Here is a 17,566-nt window from a genome sequence, read left to right on the forward strand (position 1 = left end):
CCCTGGGATGAAGTCCAGTCGATCATGATGTATTATCTTCGTAATATGTTTTTGAATGCGGTTTGCTAATATTTTATTAAGGATTTTGGTATCTATGCTCATTAAGGAGATATTGGTCTGTAGTTTTCTTTCCTAGGTGGGTCTTTGTCTGGTTTTGGTATCAGGGTAATACTGACTTCATTAAATGTGTTTGGGAGTGTTTCTTCCCTTTTTATTTCCTGGAATAATTTGATGAACATTGGGGTTAGTTCTTTAAAGGTCTGGTAGAACTCTGCTTAGAATTCAACTGGTGAGCCAGAATTTTTTAGTGAAGACTCTGCCCTTTGTGCTGTTTTTACTTCAGGAATTCCTTATTTGGGGCAAGGGAACCTCTTCAATAGTTTATAAAGCTTATGGATCTTTCTTAGAATGATGTTCACAGTTTATTTAAAATAAAAAAAGGTTAAGATTACAAAGGAAACCAGTTTTGTATATTATATTGATATACAAAATAATCAAATATTAACTTTGATTAATAATAAAAATATTAACTTTATGTCATAGTAATATATGTTCTTTTAAATTATCACATTAAACAAAAGCTCCAGTGTCAAATCTTAAGAAAGTGGCATAATTTTGAAATAGTTGCTGAATTGAAATAAAACTTTTGAGATTTCTGCAACATTTGTTATAAATATATTCATGATTTTTATTGGTGGCAAACTCACAAGTACTGTTGATGCTACTGTGATACATTATTTCATAATTAAATTATAAGTTAGTAAAAATAAAGACTGTTTTCCTCCATTAAATTCTTAATGGACCTCTTTAGCTCTGGAGGGAAGGGTGGCTATGGTGAGGACATTTGGATCAATAATCTTGGGGTGGAAAGACAACTCATACAGATTTGCCTTTGTATGGCAAGGTGTTATTCTTTTTTCCTAAAGCTGCAGTTGTGTATGTACAGTTAACTACTTCATTTTGGAATTAAGGAGCAGTTTGTGTTTATTCAGCCTTGTAAGGCTTCAAGTTATAGGACTCTTGGGTTAAATTGCAAGCTATGGGCAGGGAGTACCTTCTTTAGTAAGCAAACCTGTATTTTCTCTATCTTTGCTTGTACTAATGAAAGTTTATTTCTCTTTTAGGAGTTTGCTTTAAGTGACAAGAAGGAGGCAACACATTCTAAATTTTTCCTACATATCTCTTTGCTATAACCTTAGTTGGCCTGTGGTTTTGCCTTTCTAATTTCACAGGTGACAGTCAGCTTAATCCTTTGCCACCAGTTTTTCCAACCTGGAGTATCAGAATTCATTAACTTGTTAACTCCTCTTTAGGATAGTGCCTTATTTTAGGTTTTATTACTTGTATTGCTCCACTGCCCTATCCCCAAATCATGCACCTCCTGGTAGATATACAAAAAGTCTGAAAGATAAGCTTTCCAGAGCTGGGATGGCAGTTTCACAAACAGAAAAATCAGGGACCCTGATTCTTTCTCTCTACTTCTATATCCTAAGTGTGTGGCTTCAATTCTCAAGAGTACCTAATGATTCAAAATGGCTGGTGGAGCAGTAGTTATTATATTTACATTCCATCAAGCAAGAAGGGCAAAAGGGTGCAATGCCATCCTGAATAAAATGGGTTGTACTCCTAAGGATGAAAGTAAAATTGATATATTAGATGGCAGTTAGTGGTCCTTGCCACAGCCTCTGATTCTAGTTGCTTTTGGTGCTGAAATGCTGTAAATAGAGTGATAGCACATAGTGACCCCCAGAGATGCATATGATCGTAAGTATATAATAATCACTGCTATTGTAATTGCAGGATTTCTTCAGAGTTCTTAGTTGCTCAATTTTCCATATGCTGCCAAGTCTTAAGATGAAATGCTGAATGCCAGCAATGGAGTGGGAAGATTTAGTAATATTTGGGCCACAACGTCATTATCCTCATTATTATTATTCCTTTTATTGTCTCTGGTGTTTTCCTCTTACTCTGTGAAGGGCTACAATATCTCTGTCATTCTCCTCCCTTTTGATACTGTTGGAACTTGAAAACTTTTCTGAGTAAGCCTTTACTACCTCTTGGGAATTAGGAAGATTGCAGGGTTGATACCAGAACATTGCGATAAAAGTAACTAAAAAGTTTGTGTGTGGGATTTTATCAGTGGTAGTGTTTAATAAAGTGAGATTAGAGCCCCTTTATTTACTCTCATTTCATGATTTAGGTTTGAGTTGTTATATCTTGATGTTTCTTACCCTTTAATTTTATGTAAAGGGAATTCCTTATGGAAGTTCTTTTAAGTGACAGATATCATCATAGATTTAAGAACTTTCACCGTAGACTCTCCGTACTTGATTTCTCCCACAAGTGACTCTGCTCTTATTTTCTCTGTTATTCCAACATAACTTTCTGGTCCTGAATAATGTTGCCTGTCATTATGTGTTCTGCATTATGCTTTTTTTTTTTTTTTTTTTTAGCTTTTAAAGGATTTTGATCCTGTGAATATCCTTCCCTTATGCTATTAAGTCCTCTTGTTCACCTTTTCTTTTTTGATTTTAACAGATGTTTTAGCCCCTAACAAGTGTTTTGGCTCATACAGCTGTTATGGTCTTTGGTGGAGAGTGCACCATTATTTTAATCATGAAAGTTCTTACTTTCAGGAGCTGACAGTCTCATTGATGATAATTATAATTTTTTATAGTGCAACTTTGAAAGACTTCAAATTATAGGACTTCATAACTTCTGTGCTAGAGATATTTATATGCTACTATAGGGCCAAGATTTCATTAATTTTAGGAGAGATTGGGAAGAGGGGATTAACCACACTTTCTGTATTGGGAGAGGGAGATGTTTGGTCTGATTCTTGAAGGAAAAGTAGAAGCTATTCATATAAAGTGAGATGGAAAAGGCATTTCAGAAAAGAAGTCTCCTGGGTTCAATCCCTGATATTAAAAAACAAAACAAAGCAACAGGAAAAGATGGCTCTTGCTCCTTATCTAATCACTGTTGTTTTTTAGATAATTTGTACTTGGCATGTTACAAGTAGCATCAGAAGCACTAGTGTTTGGTCACCATCTTCAGTAGGAGGTGGTGAGATGGGTGAGGCTAGAAAGTTTAGAAATATGATACAACTGTACATATGAAGCAGCATGTTCAATGCCCAATTAAGTTATAATTGCTCTAGAAATTTAGAGAAAGACCAAAATGGCTAATGTAGTTGAAAATCAGTTTAGGTTTAATTGGGAGAGAGGGAGACATTGAAAGTCAGGATAGGTTTTTCTTGGAGTGTGTGTGTGGACTTGAGGTGATTAACAGGGAGGGGATTGTGAGTCTAGGAGGCCAGTAGGAAGCTTTTGGAATGAGGTGAGGTAATGAGGACCTGACATTTCTTAACCAGATTTCCATAACCAGATTCCTCAGAGCTTCCTATGCTGTTTTTAAATTTACCACCATCTGTTCTCTTATACAAGTGGACTTCTGTCATCACCATTCCACTAATAGGTTTCTTGCTAAAGTGACCTGGCTAAGTCTAATGATTATCTTTTGTGTTCTTGCTTCACCCTCAGTACTAACAATGCAGGCACTTTTGGTCTCATTACTAACAATATGTAAAATTCAGTAAATCACAAACAAAACAGAAGATCCACTTTTTAATTTAAACTTGAGACATGTTTTATAGTATATTTAAAATTTGTTCTAGCAGAACTGATAAATATAAGCACAACAGTGATTAATTCTTAATATGGGACATCTTTGAAGACTAGGGACTTTTTCTTTCCAGGCTATTTAGACCTTAACTTTTCTTCACAACTTATCTGAAGTTCTTTCTTCTCTCTTTCAAGGCTATTGTCTGCATTGTTCTGTCCCTTTTGTAAACCTTTACAGCATCCAGAGGTTAGCCTTGCTCTTTCATTGAGTTCTTTCTTGTGTCTGACCTTCCTAATTGGACTATAAGTTCCTGGAGGACAGGAATTTTATCATGTTTCCTCTTTGTGTATGTGTTTGTTTTTACATTATTAAGAGCCATCAAGTCTCATTACTGGTACTGGTGGAAGGGAACAGAAGGTAAAGATAATTTTCAGTAGGGGGTATCTGCACTAATTATATCTCAATTTAGAACATGCTTTTATATTAACTTTGAAAATACACAAAGCTGACTGCTTTATGAATTTCAAAAAATAAAGCTCTATGCAGTGGAGACTTGATTGAGGCAAATAGGATGAAATCATTATATAGTAATAGCCAGTGTTTATTGAATGAAATATGAATAATGACAGCAACTACTATTATCACCACCACCAACAGGAGCTAATGTTTATTAAATGCTTACTGTTTGCCTGGCATTATTCTAAATACTTTATATCAGTTAGGTACTGTCTTAATTATCATTCTTATTTTACAGAAGAGATATGGTAGGAAAAACTCTGATTTGGGGTGGGCATGTAACTTAGTGTCAGAGCACTTGGCACATGCCTAGCACCTACAAGGCCCTGGTTCAATCCCCAGCACTTAAAACGAAAACAAAACAAAATCCCAAAACTTTGGGGCTAGAGATGTAGCTCAGTGGTAGAGCGCTTGCCTAGCATGCGTGAGGCCCTGGGTTCAGTCTGCAGTACCCCTCAAAAACAAAATGAACTCTGAATTGAGCATCAGGAGATCTGGACTTTGGTTTTAATTCTCCTGTTAATTACCTAAGTGAAATTAAATGAGCCTTTAGCTTCATTGGACATTAGTTTTTCATCTTATAATTGAAGAGATTAGAAACATTCTTTTGACATAGTGTGATTTCTAAGTTATCCTGTCTCCTTATTCTTAGTCCTTATAACTTGCCTCATGCTGGGAACAAGCATTTCTGGTTGATGTTATACAGTAAGATGATAATTTTTTTTTTTAAGATACTTGAAGTACTATTTAGGGAAATTTAAAATTCAGGTTTCAAAGAAGTGAGAAAGGGCAAAACTGGACCAAAATATCAGAAAAACAAGAGTACAGTAGGATTCTTGACTGGCAATGCAGGTAGACTCCTCATAACTGTTTCTTGATTTATAATTGCTATTGCTTAATCTGGTTTACTTAATAGTATATTACTACCCTCCTAAGGTAGTCTTAGACTAATATTACTAATAACACTTACTGAATATTTTCTCTGTAAATGTGTTATCACATTTAATTTTCAAAGTAATATTTAAACTGTAGGTACTATTATTGATGAGGAAGCTGAGGTTTAGAGATGATTAACATTTTTATGATCCCACAGCTAGTCACTGTTGAAACCAGTACTTGAATTCTAGTTTTACTGTCTCCAAAACTGTGGTCTTTATCTATTCTATGTTGCTTCCCAGAAGTTCAGATTCTATGTACAGTGCCCCAGTTAGCTTTTGCTAGGAGCCATTTGGGATGAGAGGTGTATATGGGATTTTCTTAGCCACAGTTTTTTTGTTTGTTTGTTTGTTTGTTTTTTTGTCTGTGCTGGGGATAAACCCAGACTGGCCTTATCCATGCTAGGCAGTCTCTATACCATTGAGCCCCAAATGTGGTTTTTTTTTTTTGACTCGGGTACTTTAATTTTCTTTTCTTTTCCTTTCCTCTTTTCTTTTCTTTCTTTCTTTCTTTTAAATTTTGTTGTCACTAGAAGTCTTTCTTTTTCACTTTTTTTTTATTGTCAGGGTCATTTTTCCTGAATTTGATAATAGAATAGAAGGACTTGTGTATGTTCTGTTGAAAGTTAACAATTTCAGTGTGAGGTGTCAAGCTTCCTTTCTGTATTTTCATCTTTAGCTCTTAGAAGAGCTACTCTTAAGACTTTTGTAGAATATGTGTCAACCTGGCAGACTGTGTTTTGTTTCTTTGAGGGGTAATGGTGTGAATATATTAGCCTTGGAATGAATGTATTAGAATCCAAATCACTGGACATTTGTCCAAGGCTGGCCTTGAGCTTGGAATGCCTTTTTTTTTTTTTTTTCCTGGCCATTTATGTGATTTTAGTCTCTTATATCCTATACTCCCTAACTAACTTCAGTTAGTTTTTTACAAGCTGGTTCCTTGACTTGTTCTTTTTTTTTAATAACTGCTTATCTTCCGTTTCTCCTACTCATCAGTGTCCTTGACTTTGCATTCCTCTTTTTAGTACACTCCCCCAGCTAGCTTGTCTCCTTGCTGTTCTTGCCTCTACCCAGTTTTACTTTTCCTGCCTCCCACCTGCTCAACTCTGCCCTCTTTCCTCCATTCAAATTCCTGTGTGTATTTCTCAGTTACTTCTTTGATCTCTTCACTCTATTTTTGGCATTCCTTTGTTTGTATAACTCTCCTAAAATTTGTATAAAAGAAATTGTACAGATTTACCATTTCAAAGTTTTAAGGACATGCAGTGTTTTGGTGTGTAGAAAGCTGGGCTGTAGATGGAAGTTTTTCATATCAAGATTCTGTTGCCCTGTTAAAATAGCAGACATTATTTTTTTAAAGAAAGATCAGCATCAACATCACTTGGTCTGTATATATCATTTTGTATTTTAAACACTTTAAAACATGTGTATTATATGTTTTGGAGAGGAAAAAAGTAAGAAAAAAGATTGGAAATGTTGATCCCTTAATATTTGGTTTGGTCATTAACATACTCAATCTTTTTCCTCCAGATTTAACTCAGGCTTTCCCTCACTTTGGAACTCCTAGATTTGTGAATATTGGATTATTTTGAGAAGCAGGGGTTCTTTCCTTGATATTGACTAAGGAGTCTATTTACCTTCAGGATGACATCTGAACTGGAGAGCAGCCTAACATCTATGGACTGGTTACCACAGCTCACCATGAGAGCAGCCATCCAAAAATCTGATGCTACACAAAATGCACATGGAACAGGAATTTCTAAGAAGAATGCACTCCTTGACCCAAATACAACTCTGGACCAGGAAGAAGTCCAACAGCACAAAGATGGGAAACCTCCATACAGTTATGCCAGCCTCATTACATTTGCAATCAATAGCTCTCCCAAAAAGAAAATGACTTTAAGTGAGATTTACCAGTGGATTTGTGATAACTTTCCATATTATAGAGAGGCTGGCAGTGGTTGGAAGGTAAGTATTTTACTTAAATGTACTTTTATGCAATAAGCAATGATAATAGTGTTGACAGCTGTTGAAAATGAAGCTTTGTGGAAGCTCATATAATTGAAGCTGAAGATTATTCTAGTCATTTTTAGGATGTTAGAAAATTTAAATGTAGGTGGATAAATTTATTTTTGACAAATTGTTAGAGCTTTATTATGTTACTGTGTTTATGTAGCATAAAGAGTGATGAGACTGTACATTCAGTGGGAAAAAATACTTACAGTTTAGGTAAATTGATGTAAAAACTAATGTAAAAACAACATAGTACTGTAACTAATAGTGTATTCATTATCCACAGTTTTTTTGAAAAAGTCTTTAGTTTGATATAATTTTAGATTTATGTATGAGTCACAGAAGTACAAAAGGTTCCCCTATATACTTCATTAACTTCCTCTAATATTAACATTTTACATAATTATAGTATAGTTATCAAAATTAAGAAATTAATGTTGCTACAATACTCTTGACCAGATAGTACTGCTAAGTACTGAGTAAATTATAGGCCCTATTAGGATTTCATCAGTTTTCCCACTAGTGCCCTTTTATATTTCAGGATCCTGTCTAGAATCCTACATTGTATTTATTCATCATGTCTTCTCAGTGTCCTCCAATTTGTAAAGGTTTCTCAATCTTTTTTGTCTTTTATGACATGAATATTTTTGAAGAGCCCTTGTCAAATATTTTGTAGAATTTCCCTCAGTGTAGATTTGTCTGATATTTTCTCATAATTAGATGGTTGTATTGCATTTGGGGGAAGAATAATGAAGAGGTAATGTGTCCTTCTCTGCATATGAGAGTATTGGATGATGTCAGTCTGTCCTACTGTTGTTAATGTTAACAACATTAATGATTCTCTGGTTCAAAGTGATATCTGCCAGGTTTCTTCATTATAAAACTACTATTTACCACTTTGTAAATACTTTATGTGTATGCAGATACTCTTTCTTTTTAAACCTTTTCCCATTCATTTAAGCATTCATTGGTAGGTAATAACTGCTGCAATTTTTACTGTTTCCTGGTGGGGATTTCCTCTTTTCCTCATTTCCTTCTACATTTGTTAATTGATATTTTCAGTAAGAAAGAGTTATTCTTTTTCTTCCTTCTATTTACTTGTTAACTCATTTATTTGTAATACTGTGCACTTATAGCTATTTATTTTGTTTGTGTGTGTGTGTGTGTGTGTGTGTGTGTGTGTGTTACTCTTATTCAAATTGTTGCAGCTTTGGCCATTGGGAATTCTTAAAGGTTGGCCCCATTCTTTTTGTTTGTTTAGCACTTTCTTCCTTTTTAGCATCACCACCAAATAGATGTTCCAGGGTCTTCATGCATCTTTCTTCCCTAGCCCTAGAATTAACCACTTCTTTAAGGAACATTTTGGTGTATCATCACATTAGTTTCTTAGCTAATTTGTGTTATACAGCAAATAATTTAATTTACTTCCTTTGTCTCTGCACGTTTTATTCATTTTCTTACACGGAAATTATCCAGTTGTCTGCTGTGTGGTAGTGTGGCAGCGGTTTATGGGTTTTATGTCTCCACTGAATGATAGTTGTTCTAGAGTTTCTCATAAGCCTTTCTGCTTCAAAACCTTTGTCTTTTCACTTTACTGTTGTTCAAATTTTGAATATAAGAAAATTTTTAAAAAAGACTTTGAGAAATTAAGTAACTTTGCAGAGTTCTTGGCTAGAGAATGATAGAGACAAGATTTGGTACCAGACTTTGTAGATTGGACAATTTCATTGCATATGTTTTTAATTAGTACACAGGACCTATGATTTTGCAAAAGCTACACAAATATTTATTGAATTTAATTTGCCACTGGCTCTCAGTATGAAAAGTGATTTGTTAGTAGTAGTTTGAATAGAGTTCACTCTAACAGAATATTTCAGTGGAGGAAATACATGATAAAATTTGACCTAAGAATCAAGGCATCAATCTAAGCAAGCCATCAATTTAAGTAAGTCATCAATCTAAACTCTGTTTTGTTTTTATCACAGGGATGCTGTAGATTCTTTTTTTTTTTTTTTTTAAGATTTTGGATAAGGAAAAGAGGAGATTTTGATAAACCCATTTGATATAGAAAAACATCATTGCCAGGGAGTAGAAATGGCCCAAATTTGAATAAGACATCCATTAGGAATTCATGGGTTTTTTTCAGTGGTTGTTGACCTAAATGCTTGCAGATAACAGTCAAGTGGCATAAATGAACAAAGTAAAAATCTATCACCTGAAGAGTGCATATCTAATGTAAAAGGAACAGCTGTTTTCTAGTTACTTGTGGTCTTTAGGACACAAAGTAGATATTTCAGTTCTCCCCAAGAAAAGCAATAAATCTGTATTTTTGTGTGTGGTTTTCCCATTTTCAAATGTTCCCAGTCAATTCCTTCTTTGTTAAGTACTCTGCAGTACAAATATAAGTCCCTTGTCTGTGTTGAGTCTATGGACCACTAATTTGGAATCTCTGATCTAGATAATACCCTAATTTATAATCCTAGCTAATTTATAATCCTTCACTCATTAATTTGGAAAGGATTTATTTGCTATGTACTCTTGTGAAGTAGTATTCTAAGGCTTTGGCAAAATTAAGAAGCCTAGCACAGGGCCGCTAAGGGAGTTTATAAACTTTATTGGATGAAGAAGATATACACATGTGCGCGCGTGCACACACACATGTAATTATGATGCTGTATAAAAAGCTCTTTAATAGAGAAATGTGGAGTACAGTGCTATAAATAGTTGACTAATTGGGCACACCTATGTGTAAGCCATAAACATATCCATTTTACATGTGACTGAAGGTTACAACTAAAAGAGTTTATGGGGAGTAGGATGAGGCTCTAAAGTGAATGTACAAAGAACAAATGCTGTGAGAGTAAAAGGAAGGGGCAGTTATTAGAAAGCTATTGGGGGAAGTGAAAATTGAGCTGTGTTTGAAGAAGGATATTTTTAAGAATTCTTAGGAGGGTTGGGATTGTGGGTCAGTGGTAGAGTGTTTGCCTAGCATGTGTGAGGCACTGGGTTCAATTCGCAGCACACATTAAATAAATAAACAAACAAATAAATAAATAAATATTGTATCCACCTGCAGCTAAAAATATTTAAAGAAAAAAAAAAGAACTCATAGGAAACACTTGGGTATAGGGATACCCTTTTCAGGGTAAGCTAGAATACTGAAAGCTTATGCATATATGAATGCCACCTGAATAACTTGGTCTAAATTTTAGGGAATTAAGCATAGAAAGTTTGATTATATTTCTCATTAATGTGTCTGACCTCAATTTCATACTCTTATAATCTGCCTACTACTTCCTCTTTAGGTGTGGAGGAGATAGATTAGGGGAAATGGAAGATAGTTTATACTGATTGAAGATAGGGTAAGAGACAGATTAAAGTGACTATCACCACCTTTCAAAAAATGTAGAGTCAGTTCACCTAGAGGAGAAAATGCTTCCATGTTCACTAGAAAGGACTCAAGAGTTTTAATATTTGGTTAAAACTCCGATTCATTTTTTTTAGGGCAGATTACATTATTAAAAATAACTCTTTGAATATTTCATAATGAGTGATTCTGTAATCTGAACTGGAGGAAAGGAGTTAAAATTTTCTCACCTTACTGGGAAAAGTTAACCTATTAAGTTTTTGAAGTTTGGAGTAATTAAGAGAAAAAATACAAAAGTAGTGTGTGGGGGTGTAACTTTTCTTTGGAGGAGAGAAGAAACAATACATTATACATTTACTCATTGTTATGTCAAAGAAATTTAGGAATATAAATCAGAACTGTGATAAATATTATATATAGGGAATGGATTCAACTGAAGTGGAAGGAATAGAGAAAGGAATAAGATTTTGAATATAATAACAATTTTGACTTTTGAACTATTTAAATGTTTTATATGTTAATAAAAAGAGATGGAAAAAGAGACCCTAAAACTGAACAAATTAGTAGCATAATCAGATAACATGATCAGATATAAAAAAATTGAAGAAACTTTTGACTAGAGCATTCTTTTTCTCTTTTTTCAGTACTAGGATTGAACCAGTTGTGTTCTACTACTGAACTACATTGCTAGCCCCCCACCTTTTTTTAAAATTTCATTCTGAGACAGGACCTCACTAAGTTGCTGAGGCTGGTCTTGATTTGCAATCTTCCTGCCTTAGCCTCCTCTTGAGCTTTTAGGTGTGCGCCTCTGTGGCTGGTTGACCAGAATATTCTGATTATATGCCTTCACGGGACATTCTAAGGTCAGAAGGAATTATCGAGAAATGAAGTTAGCAGATTTGTGTTTGATAATAGTACTTCACTAGAGGCATTGTTTACCTCTAGTAACCCAAAAGAAAAGAAGTTAGGAAGGAAGAAGTTAGAAAGTTGGAAGCAATACTGGAACTATTTTATGTGCATAGTAGGATAGAACAGAGGAGTATATATGTTAATTTGGGGGGGATGAACTAGGACACTCACAGTGGGAGTAGAGATAGGTAGACATATAATGGTTGATTGGATTGGAGGTACCAGCTTAAGCCCAAATTTAAAATATGTTTCAGTTAGAATGATTTTAAAATTCAGATTCATGGGCCACAACTCCAGGGATTTTTAGTCAGTTGCTTTGAATGAAGCCTAGGAATCTGCATTAAAATGCATCTCCAGTTTTTTACTAAGCTACTTTTGGAGATGAAATTTTCAAAGCCAAGCAGGATGTCTTTAAAATATATATATTATTTAACCTCAGCAAATTTTCTTCAGTCTAACCTTTTTTTTAATTGATTATTTAAAGCATTACATAGCTCATGATATATCATCTTTCATACATTTGACTCAAATTGTGTTTTGAACTCCCATTTTCACCCCAAATACAGATTGCAGAATCACATCTGTTACATATTCACATTTTTACATAATGCCATATTAGTGACTGTTGTATTCTGCTACCTTTCCTATCCCCTACTATCCCCCCTCCCCTCCCCTCCCATCTTCCCTCTCTACCTCCCCTGCTGTTGTTCAATTCTCTCCCTTTTTTTCCCTCCCCCTTGCCCCTCATGACCTCTTATAATATTATGTATCATTGAAGGTCTCCTACCATTTCCGTATGCTTTCCCTTCTCTCTCCGTTTCTCTCCCCCCATTCGTCTTTGTTTACTGTAGTCTTTTCCTCATGCTCTTCCTTCCTGTTCTGTTCTTAGTTGCTCTCTTTATATCAAAGCAGACATTTGGCATTTGTTTTTTAGGGCTTGGCTAGCTTCGCTTAGCATAATCTGCTCTACTGCCATCCATTTCCCTGCAAATTCTATGATTTTGTCATTTCTTAGTGCTGCATAATACTCCATTGTGTATAGATGCCACATTTTTTTTATCCATTCATCTATTGAGGGGCATCTAGGTTGGTTCCACAGTCTAGCTATTGTGAATTGTGCCGCTATAATCATTGATGCAGCCGTATCCCTATAGTGCGCTCTTTTAAGGTCCTCAGGGAATAGTCCGAGAAGTGCGATAGCTGGGTCAAATGGTGGATCCATTCCCAGCTTTCCCAGGAATCTCCATACTGCTTTCCAAATTGGCCTCACCATTTTGCAGCCCCACCAGCAGTGTACAAGTGTACCCTTTTCCCCACATCCCCGCCAACACTTATTGTTGTTTGACTTCATAATGGCTGCCAATCTTACTGGAGTGAGATGGTATCTTAGGGTGGTTTTGATTTGCATTTCTCTGATTGCTAGAGATGGTGAGCATTTTTTCATGTATTTGTTGATTGATTGTATGTCCTCCTCTGAGAAATGTCTGTTCAGGTCCTTGGCCCATTTGTTGATTGGGTTATTTGTTATCTTATTGTTTAATTTTTTGAGTTCTTTGTACATTCTGGATATTAGGGCTCTATCTGAGGTGTGGGGGGTAAAAATTTGTTCCCAGGATGTAGGCTCTCTATTTACCTCTTTTATTGTTTCTCTTGCTGAGAAAAAACTTTTTAGTTTAAGTAAGTCCCATTTGTTTATTCTTGTTATTAACTCTTGGGCTATGGGTGTCCTATTAAGGAATTTGGAGCCCGACCCCACAATATGTAGATCGGAGCCAACTTTTTCTTCTATCAGACGCAGTGTCTCTGATTTGATATCTAGCTCCCTGATCCATTTTGAGTTAATTTTTGTGGATGGCGAGAGAAAGGGATTCAATTTCATTTTGTTGCATATGGATTTCCAATTTTCCCAGCACCATTTGTTGAAGGTGCTATCCTTCCTCCATTGCATGCTTTTAGCCCCTTTATCAAATATAAGATAGTTGTAACTTTGTGGATTAGTCTCTGTGTCCTCTATTCTGTACCATTGGTCCACCTGCCTGTTTTGGTACCAGTACCATGCTGTTTTTGTTACTATTGCTTTGTAGTGCAGTTTGACCTCTGGTATCGCTATACCTCCAGATTCACACTTCCTGCTTAGAATTGCTTTTGCTATTCTGGGTCTTTTGTTTTTCCATATGAATTTCATGATTGCTTTGTCTATTTCTACAAGAAATGCCATTGGGATTTTGATTGGCATCGCATTAAACCTGTAGAGAACTTTGGGTAATATCGCCATTTTGATGATGTTAGTTCTGCCTATCCATGAACAGGGTACATTTTTCCATCTTCTGAGATCTTCTTCTATCTCTCTCTTTAGGGTTCTGTAGTTTTCATTGTATAAATCTTTCACCTCTTTTGTTAGGTTGATTCCCAAGTATCTTATTTTCTTTGAGGATATTGTGAATGGAGTGGTTTTCTTTATTTCCATTTCAGAGGTTTTGTTGCTGATATACAGGAATGCCTTTGTTCAATCTAACCTTGATCATTCTAATCTCTACTCTCCTGACTTCTTTTCTTGGGGCTATTAGAGGTAGAGACTACCCAAGTTGTGAGGTTTGAAGTAATCTTTAATGGGTGTGTGTGTGTATGTGTACAGATATTCTGGCTTTTGCATCTCTGGGTGTTTTCATTTTCTAAATATGCTTTTGTGGGACTAGAGGTATGGCTTAGTGGTACAGTGCTATACAAGGTCCCAATTTCATGTAACCTATTTACATTTGGCAGAGAATACAACATAGAGGATGAACCTCATTAAACAAACTATTGCAAGTGTGATGAAAAATTCAGGATGTTAAAAAAAAGTTTATTGCAAGCTGGGTGTTGTAACACATGCCTATAATCCCAGCTATTTAGGAGACTTGAAGCAGGAGAATCACAAGTTTGAGGCCAACCTGGGCAATTTAGTGAGATACTGTCTCAGCATAGAGTAGGATGGCAAGGTGTGGCATGGCATAACATAGCGTAGCTGGGGTAGAGTGCTTTCCTAGCATGTTTATGGCACTACTACCACCTTCCTCAAAAAAAAAAAACAAAAACAAAAACAAAAAACAAAAAAAGAAGAAGAAGAAATCACGGTGAGATTTTTTCCTAGCTTCCCAATGTCAGAATGGGTTCCCCAGAAGAAACTGATGTTTAGACCAAGAGCTGGTTGAAAATTGAGTGGATTCATTTAGTTAAAGAGGAGAAATAAGGCGAAGAGCAGTAATCTTTGCAGATGTAACAATTTAAGGAAGGCCTAAAATGAGAGCAAACATTGAAATGGATGGATGAAGACAACAACGGAAGGTCTTTGGAGGCTTAAGAATTTGGAATTTTATCCCAGTGCAGTGGGAAATCACTGAAAGGTTCTAAGTGAGGAAATAGCATCAAAATTGTATTGCGAAGAAAATACAATACCTTGCAAAGCCTGCAAGGTGGTTTTGCCAGAAGAGGGGAAGAGAGAGGAAGTGGGACAGCAATTAGGAAGTAAATTAAATAGGAGTAAAATAAGTAGATCTAAGAGATTAATGAGATTTTGGATGGATCTATTTTAAATGGTAAGGAAGGAGGAAGATATATGCTTCACAGGTTTCTGATGGGAGCATTTATGTGAATAATAATGTATTCAAACTGAGAAGAGGTAACTTTGAAGAAGATCACATTGGTCATTAAGATTGTTTAGTTTTAAACATGTTGAATTTGAGGGGTTTCTGGAGATATCTACTTGAAAATTGGAAAAATATGTTCGGAACTGAGGAGAAAAATCTGAGTTGGAGATTAAGAGTTTTATGTCACAGATGTTCAATTGAAGCCATGGCTATAGATGATTGAGTGTAGAAATGAAAAAGGACCTAGGGCAGAAACCTGAAATTTTCCAGTATTTAAGCTTTTGGTAGAGTGGAAAGGTCAAAGGGAGGTTTGTTCTTCCCCTGATGTTCACACTGAACCATTTACAAAATAATGGTTCTTATTTTCTGATGATATTGATTTGATTTGTTTTTACTTCCATCTTGAACTTTTAAGATGAATAGAAGAACTCCATTTTGTCTGACGGTTTGTTCTTTTCACCTGTCTTCTTTAAGATTTGGATTCAGTATTTATGATTCCATTTTATTTTCACATTTATTTTAATTATTGTATCTCTTTTTAAATTCTTTTTGGATATTTCTCTAGAGTTTACTATATACATCTGCCTGTCTTAGTTTGTTCAGGCTGTTAAAACAAAAAAGCATAGATTGGTGGATTACAAACAACAGTTTATTTCTAAAAGTTCTGGTGACTGGGAAGTCAAAGATTCAGGCACTGCCAGATTTGGTGACTGAAGTTATTGAACTAGTCATAGTGAGGTCCTACCTTTTGATTCATAGATGGCAATCTTCTCATTGTAATCTCACAGAGGGCAAGCAGCAAACAAACTCTATGGGGACTCTTTTTTTTTTTTTTTTAATAATAACTGATTCCTTTGATGAAGAAAACATTGACCTAATCATCGCCTACCCCCACCCAGCCCTATCTATAAATACTACCACATTGGAATTAGATTTCAATATTTAGGGTTTTGAGGGGGCAGAATCCTTTGTAATATCTTTAACTTACTATGTTCTACCTTCAAATAGGATTAAACTTTATGAACTATATTTTTTCAATCTCTTTGATCCATCCTTTGTGTCATTGATGTACATTTTACTTTTACATACATTTTGTGTGCTATAATAAATTATTATATTTGTCTTAAAGACATTACAAGTAATAAAAATGTACTTTAAATTTACCTTCATTTTTACCATTTCTGGCACTCTTCATTTCATTTTATAGACCTAAGTTTCCATTTGATTTCTTTTGGCTCAAGAATTTCCTTATAACATTTTCAGCAAGCTGGTACTTTAAGCTTTTGTTAGCCTGAAAGTCTTTAATTTGCCTTCATTCTTGAGAGATATTTTTACTGTGTATATAATTGATACTTTTTTTCCTTTGAGTACTTTTTAAGATATCACTCCATTGTTCTGGAGAATTCTTCTGTAATTCTTGTCTTTATTCCTCTGTGACATAATCTTATTTCCTGTGACTGCCTTTAAGATGTTTTCTTCATTTTGGTTTTTAGCATTTTAACGACAATGAAGATAAGGGTATGGATTATTTTCTGACCTTTTTGTGTGTGTTGCTGGTGTTCTAACCTAGGACTGTGTGCTTGCTAGGTAAAGTCTACCACAGAGCTACAACTCTAGTTTTGTTGGTGGTCTTTAATATATGGCACACTTTACATTCTTTCAGTAGTAGGTTCCTGTTACCTTGTGCTTGGAGTGTGGGCATTGGATGCAGTATGATTTTTTCATTTTTCCATCTCTTTGGACTTTGGCATCTCTCCCTACCTTGTTATACATGTGTGGATTTTTGGTGTATTTTGCTTGGTATTTTCTGAAATTCTTGCATGTGTGAGTTGTTGTCTTGCATTATTTTTGGAAGGTTATTCACTGATACTTTTTCAGATATTCCTCTGCCTCACTCTTTTTCCTTTCTCCTTCTGGGATTTGAATTACATGTATTGTTTTACAGTTCTTGAAGGATTCTTTCTCTTTTAAGTCTTTGCATGCATATACACATGTATGGGCTGGTTTCAGTTTGGATAACGTCTGTTGATCTATCTTCAAGTTCTCCAGACCTTTCTCCAGTTGTGTCCAGCTTACTGATGAATCCATTTTAAGAATTCTTTTCCATTGGCTGGTGCAGTGGCACACACCTGTAATCCCAGTGGCTCAGGAGGTTGAGGTAGGAGGATTGCAAGTTCAAAGCCAGTTTCAGCAACAGCGAGGCGTTGAGCAACTCAGTGAGACCCTGTCTCTAAATAAAATACAAAATAGGGCTGGGGGTGTGGCTCAGTGATTGAGTGCCTTGAGTTCAATCTCCGGTAGCCCCCCCCCAAAAAAAAAAATTCTTTACTACTATTTTGAAGGGGCAATATTGTGGATTAAACCTAGGATTGCTGAGCAAGCACTGTAACTCAGCTACAGTCCCAGCCTGGAATTCTTTATCTTTGATTGGATTTTTTATTTCTGTTATTTATCTTTGTCTCTTTCATATAATTTCACATCTCCTTTGAAATTTCCCATCTCTTTATGCAAGTTGTCCAGTTTTTTCTGCTGGCCTTTAATGTTAATCCTGATTACTTTAAAGTTTTTGTCTG

General features: G+C 35.3%; 1 protein-coding gene across 4 annotated transcripts in view; it reads left to right on the forward strand.

Annotated features, from left to right (window-relative positions):
• Window positions 1–17,566, forward strand: part of FOXJ3 (forkhead box J3) — a 116,987-nt gene that overhangs the window by 31,291 nt on the left and 68,130 nt on the right. For 3 of the 4 annotated variants that reach the window (XM_081307519.1, XM_081307522.1, XM_081307520.1), the window contains exon 3: window positions 6,722–7,046. In XM_081307519.1, the coding sequence (XP_081163645.1) occupies window positions 6,722–7,046 (325 nt within the window). Of the gene's footprint in view, window positions 1–6,608; window positions 7,047–17,566 lie in introns of all 4 variants that reach the window. The other variant, XM_081307521.1, reaches the window with a different exon arrangement.

This window comes from Spermophilus citellus (assembly GCF_964194105.1).
Source record: "Spermophilus citellus genome assembly, chromosome: 9".
Classification (NCBI taxonomy): domain Eukaryota; kingdom Metazoa; phylum Chordata; class Mammalia; order Rodentia; family Sciuridae; genus Spermophilus; species Spermophilus citellus.